Here is a 9,320-nt window from a genome sequence, read left to right on the forward strand (position 1 = left end):
CTGTCATTTACCTTCATTGTTCCAATTACTTGTAAAGTAACATTTGAAATTACCAAAAGCAGCAGGGGAGGGAGTTATGCCACAGAAGTTATTCAGGGACCCTGAATTAATAAAATACTCAAGTACAATGCTGATAGATAAGATGGCATACGTATCCTCGTTGAATGTATATAAAAAGATTAATCTCCGGAGATTATAAATATAAAAAGAGCTTCTATCCAAATTGTGAGTAAGTTTATCTTGTCATCTAACTTAGAGTGATAAATTATAATTAGCTTGACCACATCTCAGATATTAACTAGGTTGGGTTTTTGAGTCTAGTGCCAAATTTTTGAAAGTTTTATTTGACTTCTGTAATTTCCATTTTAAAGCGTTTTAGAAAAGCGGTTTATTTCTATATGTATGCATATAAATGCACATGAATATATTTCCATGTGTAGGTGGATCTTTATTCTTTACATGTCCAAGGAAATTTAAAATGACTACAGTCTGCCTGATATTTAATCAGTTTGTGAACACAATTACCATCCCCCTATGCTTTAGTGCTTTACATCTCAGTGTTTGCGAGTTTCAACTTAATGGAATTTTGCATTTTTTTCTGTACCTGGGAAAAGAAGATAAGCTAAAGCATTTTTAACAGTTAGGTAACAGCAATTGAAGCTTTTTCTTTTTAATGTAACAACCTGCTAACTCTCTGGTACCTCTTGTAGATAACTAACAGATTTAGTTGTCACGAATTCTTAAAATGGGATTAGTGTAATAGAAGGGACTGTAAGAACAGAATATTGTTACTGTGGAGCATTAGCTTAAGATTGATCAAGAGTGTGATTCTTCCTGTTTTAAAACCAGATGATTTATAGTTACTCATAAATTACGGGTTTCTATTAAAAATGTAAGTCATAACTCTAAAAAAAAATTGGCAGCCTAAGCAGCAAAAATGAATGTGTCATATTCATGGTTTTAAGCTAGTATTACAAGTCTGAGTATAGGAAAAAGTAAAACAAACTAGAGGTTATGGCTTAATTTTTTTAAAAAATTCTGTAAGTTTTGGCATAAGAGACATTATAATAAAAATAGCCTGACATAGCTAAACATGTACTATAGCTTTTGTAGCTCTGGAGTACTTGACCGAAATTTTGTGTTTAATTTCCTAGTATATGAAGGTGTGTTGGCACTGTGCTTTTAAGTCCCACAGAGCATGAAAGGAGGCGCATAGAATATGGATTAACTGTTGTTAGCTGGCAGACATTACAGACTAATAGCAATCTAGATATATAATACTGTTCAGTGGTGTCTTGTGTAATCTGTTAACCTAGAAATAGTAGTGGTCTGGGGAGAAAAATCCCCACATTGCTCTAGGTAAGAAATGCCTTAGTAACCCAAATTGCTGAAGTAGTAAATAGCACTTTAATGAACATTGGGGTACCATTTAGCTGGACGTCACTGAAGTGAGTATGTAGTTAAAAGCAGTCAAGCCTCACGATTTGACTCTGGGTGTCAGAATTGGACAGTGCTGAAAATGTGGTTCTGAATAACCTGGAGAAAGAGTTTGGACTCTTCTTGCAGGAGTGTAGCTAGGAGTGAGAGGGCAGCTGAATGTTGTGCGCTTTTTGTTTTTCACTTTTTCTGAATTATTAGTAGCCAGCAGGAGCAGGCAGTTGCGTTGCATCTGTAATCAGCCATATAGCAAACTTTTGGCAGAATTTGTTTCATAGCTCTGGTGCCTATGCTTGAAAAGGGATGCTGAAAAATACAAATGGAGGGAAGATGTATAAAATTATGCAAAGCTTGGAATATCTCCCTCAGTTTCTCTCTTTAGTTCATGCAAAAGATGTTTACCAAGTGCCTTGATTATGATCTGTGAATTTTTTTTTTTTTTTTTTTAATCTGTGATGAAAATCAATGTTTGGAAACAATTCTAAACAAATGTAAACCAGAAATAAATCACAGGCTGTAATGAGTTTACCCACTGGAACAGTTTATTTAGGGACACACGGAAATCTCCCAGTCAAGTTTGGATGTCTTTCAGAAAAAGGCGTGAAATATCTTGTACATGAAACAGAACTGAGAGGCTTGATTTCAAGAGTGACTGACCCTTGGTCATCTGTGATCTGTGCAGAACTGTTGGGCAAAAGAGGTATAATTGCCCATTCTGGTCTTAAAGTAGATTTGTTGGCTCTAAATATTTAAATGGGTGAAGTTTCACTGAAAGTTATACATGAGATATAACATGCCTGTCTGATTACACAGAAGATATAATTCCCATTTTAAAGAAACCTGTATCCCACAAGTCACACTTTAAGAAATGGATTCATCATTACAAATGATAGGTAGGACATTTGGAGACTGGTATAAATACAGGTAGCCAGAAAGATGGCGTTTGTCTGCTCGAGGAAGAGATTAACTACTGGTGTGGGAGGTTAGTGAAGGTGTGGGAACTGGAAAAAAATATTTAATGTACAATTATTTTCTGCTGCGGATGTTTCCTAATTTCTGTAGGCTGTGAATTACAGAGAATGCTGCCTTAGTATTGAAACTATTTTGATTACTTGGAGTAGTTTTGCCTCGTTTGTCTATTCTGAGATGGTATCATTTGAGATCTTTCTCTGGCAAAGCAGTGTTCTACAGAGTGGAATTTGAGCTGCAAACCCCAGTTCAGGTTTTTGGGGATAGGCTTTGGGTCTTTACCAAAACATTTTGTGGAGGCAGATTTGAATGGGGAGTGTTTGCAGAAAGCATCAGAAGCCCACCCTGGCCTTCCTGTCCCAGTCAGGAGTAGGAAAGGGCTGGCTGCAGGCGTCTTATTTCATGCATGTCCAGTGAAGCTTTGCTGCCACGTAGTGGTGGAGATTGAAGCCTGTTTGGCAGTGGATGGCCAACCCTCCTCCTGATCTCTTGGACCGGGTGAGAGTTACCTGTAGCAGAAATGAACCTCTGCTTTAGGTTCCCCAGTGTTACAAATCTAATCCCTAAAAAGTGTGATCAGGAATAAATGCCTCTTCCAGCATCCAATGGTGCCTCTCCACCTTGGAGGCTTCTAGGTTAGATGAGTTGTGCTGTGTCTGCTCTGCAAGAGCCAGGTCAAGCAGGGGAAGGAAGAACGTTCCTGGCTGACACAACACTGCCTGTTTCTAGCCTTTAAACTCAGAACAGGGTGACTGCAATAATAGATGGTAATAGCTGATACGGAATAAATAAAAATACAGGCAACCGAAATATTTTAGACCTTTTTATTCTAACTTCTAGGCAGAGTATTTTAAGTTTGTATAGGCTGAATTTCTGAAGTTTTCTGATGCAGGTAATTTAATGTCGGGAATAAATAGAATCCAAAATATTAATTCTAAAAATATGAATTAGCTTCTTTAAAATAAGTAAATAAATTGAGATAACACCTTTAGTTCTTTACGTTTTTTGTGATTACTTTTCTCGTAATGTTTTAAACAGAAGTAGAAGTTACGTAAATAAGGTAAAGGAGTTGTAAGGAATTGGTATCATTTTATACAGCTGCTAGGACTTCATAAAACTACTAAAACCCCCGACAGGAAGAAACTTGTGGAGCTTTGTAAGCAATTTGGCTGACTGTGAGGGACCAAAATCCTGACTGTCTACTACGTGTGGTCAGTCACGACACATGGATCCGAACTGTGATTAACAGTTGCGGTAGCTGTCTAGAGACCTCTTTTAATGGTGAGAAGAATTATCTTCAAGTTGCTGTGAACCAAAAGTACTAAAAAGGACTGAAAGACTTGAAGGGGAAATGGTTTATGTCTTTTCAGTGTGGTCCAGTCAGGTCTATAAGTGGAAGCGATTCTTCTAATGTGACACTTTAGTATTTCATTCCTGTCTACAGAAGTTTTAGCGATAATTGGATTACTTGTTGAAGACCAGAAAGAAATATATTTAACAAGAATTGTATTTTCATGGTCTCTGGTTTTTAGCCCTATAGACCTGTTGCAGAAAAGCTCGTAGAGAAGCTGGGTGGCTTTAGCTGTTGCATAAACAGCCCGTTTGACTAGGGTGCCAGCCCATGTGGGTTGTCTTTCTTGATAAGGTTTTGTATCTCTTCCTATATTTGACTGAAATGAAGTAAATATTTAAATAGTCAAAAATCTGATTTAAATGATGTAATAGAATTGAGCAAAGAATATTCTCTTTTTCTCATTAGGCCAAATGACTCTTAAGGAAGAGAGTTTCCCAAGTAATCATTTAATTATTGAAAATCAACTGTAGTGCAGGAAATGGTCTACCTAAAAAAAAAAAAAAAAAAAAAAAAAAAAAGTATCTACACTATGTAATAAATCAAACTCTTCACCAAGGATGTTATATTTAGAAATTCCTCAGTATCAATAAATATCAAGGGGACTTAAGAAAACAGATGTACGTATTTCGTTCTCCTTGTTGCCACTCTTCAGTATCCTATATTAGTTAATGATAACATTTAACTATTAAAACTTACTACTTGCCTTTTTCAAGCAACGTACTTTCAACCTTACTTTATGCATTGCTGTATGTCTACCTCGTCAGATTCAAACCTCATTAATAATGACGTCTACTATCTTTCATCCATAAAATCCAAATTGTTGTGTAGAACAATTCATAGAGGTCCTGGTGGCTGTAATAGACTTGCCAATAACATTTAGTCCAAATTGGACCTCCTAATATGTGAATGAAAAGCTGGAATACTCTCTTTGGGAAACGGTTTGTAAGTCTTCCTCTTCAGTAATGCATTGCAATAGGATATTGGTTAGCGACTCCTGACAGTATGAGGTTGTATTTTCACACACCATTAAACTTACAAAACAGTCACTGTGCTATTGCTAGCATTGACTATAGCAACCTCTTGTAGCAGAATCCATATGAAAAGAAACAAGGGAATTGTGAAAAGTTCCCTTTGCAGCCAATGGCAAAACTTCCACAGGATTTAGTGGCATAGATTTTCATGGTTTATGTAGATAGTAAAATTTGTCATCCTTTAGGGCAGATTGCTAGCACATTTTCTCCACCTCTCTTCCTTTCTCCCTGTATTCCCCCCTCCCTGACAACTGAAGTTACAACCCAGAGGAGTTTAGATGATAAATTTTAAATTACTGTATGAAGATGTTACGCAAGTATGGAACACAGGGCAAGTTGATTCAGTTTTGTTATTGTTTGCATAAGTCAAAATAACATAGGAATCCCATAGCATACAGTACTGAAGGATTTTGAAAAGGAGTTGCTATAAATGCGTACAAATATTTGCTTTTATTCCCTAAACACAGGTAGTCTAGTAACGAAGCTCCTGCAAAACAGAATTTTTTTTTTTTTTACTTTTGTATGCCCTCTGCACTGTGACAGAGATATTGTAATCTTCACTTGTCTATAATATTAATTGATTTGAGAATGCAATATGTCCTGTTGGAAAAACCTAGACAAGTCTATGCAATCAGACCTACTGTGCTTGCTGCATTTCTTTTCTTTTATGCAGTTTCACAACAAATAGGCTCATGCTCTTATTTGTAGTAACTATGGAAACTTTAGAAGCTCTCTTTCTAAAGCTGAGCATACAATAAAGTGCTTAAAGTGTTGGTAGGATTAGAGACTCTAGAATATGTTTAATTTTCTCTCTGTGTCTCTATCTTTGGAAAGAAGCAAGAGGGTAATGTGAATATTAGCTGGGGACTAGCTTTAATCTCTGCTGACACTTAAGTCTGTCTAGGTCTGCACACAGCCATCCAAAGGTCTTAGCCTCACACAGCATGCGAACAAGGGAAATCATGCATATTCATGACTGAATTTACAATGGAAAACCTACATACAGAAAAGAGTTTTTGAATGAGTGAAAACGTTATTGAAACCGTTTTGCAGCTTCAGCTACAGTAGTCAATAATGATAAATGCCATAATGATGATAGAGTTCATAAGATAATGGGGATGTCTTAGATATTATGTAAGCATGAATGGATATGATAATAGGAAAACATCATTTGCTGTGGGGTTTAGCAGTGTTTTTGTGTTGAAAGACATAAAGATGATGGTAACAGGATTATTCCCAAGGCTAATACACAAAAAAATTTTTTTGAGAGTACTTTTTTTTCTGTGTGGCACTTTGCGTGATTGAGAACTGTCAGTCTTTGAAAATTACTTTTCTTTTTTTAGGAGGTATTCTTTTATGCAAGTGCTGTATTTTATGCAAAGCTGTATTTTAGGAACACAAGAAGAGAAGTCTGCTCCTCATCGCAGGAGCAGAACCAGGGAGGGTGGTAGCATGTTTCTCACAGTCCATTGGGAGAACTTCACATTACTTTTTGGCGCTCGTGAAATGCCCTAAATCAGACCTCGGAAAGACCTGCTAGCTATCAGCATTTGTTCATCTGCAGTCATCAGCTTGCATACTTTACTATTCTGAAATTTATTCTCATCATTGGAGCTGATGAGTGAGATTCTGCTCATATATGATTTTATTTCTTTGGGATTTTATTGTTGTTTTATATGCTCAAATATAATCTTCAGTGGAAATACTCAGTTTATGTAACTTAAATGTAGCTTGACACTTGTCTTTTCACTTAACTATAGCAGTGATGCATTGATAGAAGGGAATACATTGATATTCTCTGTCATGGTCACCATTAAGGCTTTGATGTGATATTTTTTTTGTTAATTTCTCTCCTCTGTCATTACCTCACAACAGAATTTTTTAAATGAAGGAGGTGTGCAGCATGTTTCCTGACAAAGTCTGAAGAACTCTGTCAGAAAAAAGCCCTATAGTTGTTACTGGTTTGCCATTTTTGATTTTCAGTTCTGGGCTGCTTGAATATGAAAATGAATATAAACTGCTATTAAAAGGCAGGGGGCTGTTTCACTGATGCATGCCAATGCAGGATTGTTCCCTAGCATATATGTTTGTCCAAGCTACTCTTCATCTGAACTCTTCCCTCTCTGCTGAGGATTCCTCGTGTGCTTTTTATTTCAGTCCCTTCTCTATTCTCTTTTGACATCTAAGTAGCACTGTGGTTAGGTATCGTCATAAACGGGTTTTTTTTTTGGTCTTCTGTATTCTCAGTTTATCACTTCCCCTCTCTTAAAATGTAAGCTTGTGAAGGCAGAACCTGGTCTTATATTAAGAAAGCTACTTTTGCTACACGCTGTTGTTCATCCACATTGCCTGCTGCATCCAACAACCCGGCATCAAAGACTGCCTCTGCTGAAAGTGTATAAGCCTAAGGGGTAGTTGGAGGTGGCAGCAAGGTAGGCACAACAGCCAGTGCAAGGTGTGCAGAGAAAATGGCAAGACTGCTACTCTAAGAATGTGCATGCAGTGGTACTGGATTTTCCAAATGCTGTCACGATAGATTGTGTAAGAAAGTCCAGTTCCTGTATTTTATTGTTTTGGCTGAAGTTCCCATCTTCCACAACTGAGGAGTTTTCCCCTCCAGTCACCCCCTGGCAAATGCCCGTAAGAACACTGTCTTATCGCTGTGCTTAGACACTGTCCAACCCAAAAGACGTCAAGGAGATGAGTAAATTATGCATATCTTCTACTGGATGTGAAGCTACATGTAGTAAATAATTGGTGCCCTGCAGGCAAACCACTTTTGTGTGATTCAGAATGGCTTGCCTCCCATATGGGTAACTTGGGAAAGATTATATCATAACATAGCTTTTCAGCTGCAGAATTGGGGCTAACATCTCTGACGCTTCATAAAGTGAACACTGTAGTTCACTTGGAAGATGCCTGACTGATAATCCTGGGAATTTAAATCCTTTGTCTGTGGCCCTGACATGTGCCTCAATCCTGGCCTCAAGGGACCACCTTAGAAGGTGAATAAGTTGCAGCTTGTGCCCATTTAAACGTGAGCAGGAGCTACCTGCTGGTGATCTTAGTGTCTGTTCTGTTGGCAAGTTTGTAAAAGCACCCAGGCACGAAAAACCGAATTTAGATAATGTTAGAAGTTAAATATTTTTAAGTGTCTCCCACATTATTTATGCTATTTTCAGTTGCTGACCTGGATAAGATGTGTTTCTCTTTTTCTACATTTCTTCAGCTCATACAGTGAAAATAATAGTTGTCTTCTTTCTTGCACCTGATTTACAGCTCATTTTGTTTGCCAGTTCTTGGAAGTGTGGTGTTGAAGTGTTCAGATCGTAAACATGGTGACTGACTTTTTTTTTTTTAATCTCACTAGGAAGATCATTGGAACATTTCAATGAACGGTAGTTTTGGTTTAAAACAATATGTCCTTTTCATTCCTGCAGTTCCTTTATGTTTTGGTTTGGGTTTGTTTTTTTTTTAAATTCAAGATAAAACCTAGTAAACTTGCCTGAAGTTAATGGACATACCTCATTTAAACTTAAATTACCTCATATGCAAGTATTTGCAGGTTCAGAGTCATTGCCTGTAAGTGTCTTCCTTTTTCCAGCCCTTGATTTCTACTGTTTTTCTGGGTTTGAGTGATTGGGGGGGGGGGGGGGCGGGCAGCAGGGGGAAGGGAATGCAGTAATAAATTAAAATAAGCATTGTTTCATCTTTAAATAAGTAAATTATCCTTAACTTTGTCCAACAGTTGTGAACCAGTGGGCAGTATATGCTATCCGAAATCTGACTGAACAGAATGAGAGAAACCAAGAGCTTATTGCGCAGATGGAAGAGAAGGGGCTGGCAGACAATTCTGCCCTTGAGAGTATGGGTTTAGAGATAGAGAAACAAGATGACAAGTTAATTCTGAGATCTGTCAGGAAAAAGCCCTCGTGATCAAAACATTAAGAACAGTCAAATCATTAAAAGAGGATTTCTCTTTAAAAATATTTTTCCCTGCTCAGGCAATCAAGATTTCTTCAGTTTTAGCTCCAGTCTGCTGGAAGTGCTACGTTCATTGTCAGAAAAACTGCCAAATGATACTTCTGCCTCACCGTTGTAAACAAAAGGACACCTACACGTTTTCTGAATACCTAGGTAAATTAACCTATGGAAAAAGATCCTTCTTTTCAGATGGTTGAAATTTCATTACTTTCTTGTTTCGTTAGTAGAAAGATGTCATGCGTGCAGTATTGAGTTGTTACAATTTCCATTGCTGAACCTGGAGATAACTATCATTAAAAACTCAACAAAGATATAGCTGCTTTGCAGTCTGCCTTCTCCATTTAAAAGATCTGTGCTGAGTCAGGGCTAAACAATTAAAGTTACTCATTTTCAATCATCGTGCTTAAATATCTCTGCTTATATAAGGATCAGTGGAACATTGGGTGTACATGAATATTTAGTGAATTAAACACAACATGCCTTCTGTGTATTTAAATTATTAGTAAATTGTCTTTTCTACCTTGTTACCTTTCAGTCTTCATGAC

The 9,320-nt window shown here is 37.2% G+C and overlaps 1 protein-coding gene across 2 annotated transcripts in view; it reads left to right on the plus strand.

Moving 5' to 3' along the window:
- The window catches only part of ATXN10 (ataxin 10), a 107,739-nt gene extending 98,651 nt beyond the window's left edge, over positions 1-9,088 (plus strand). For both annotated transcript variants that reach the window (XM_087765805.1, XM_087765806.1), the window contains exon 11: positions 8,540-9,088. In XM_087765805.1, the coding sequence (XP_087621931.1) occupies positions 8,540-8,727 (188 nt within the window). In that variant the 3' untranslated portion in view covers positions 8,728-9,088. The remainder of the gene's footprint in view (positions 1-8,539) is intronic.
- The last annotated feature ends 232 nt before the right edge of the window (positions 9,089-9,320 follow it).

This window comes from Nipponia nippon, unplaced genomic scaffold (assembly GCF_047370975.1).
Source record: "Nipponia nippon isolate SJK-2023a ecotype South Korea unplaced genomic scaffold, ASM4737097v1 scaffold_3, whole genome shotgun sequence".
In the NCBI taxonomy this organism is placed as follows: domain Eukaryota; kingdom Metazoa; phylum Chordata; class Aves; order Pelecaniformes; family Threskiornithidae; genus Nipponia; species Nipponia nippon.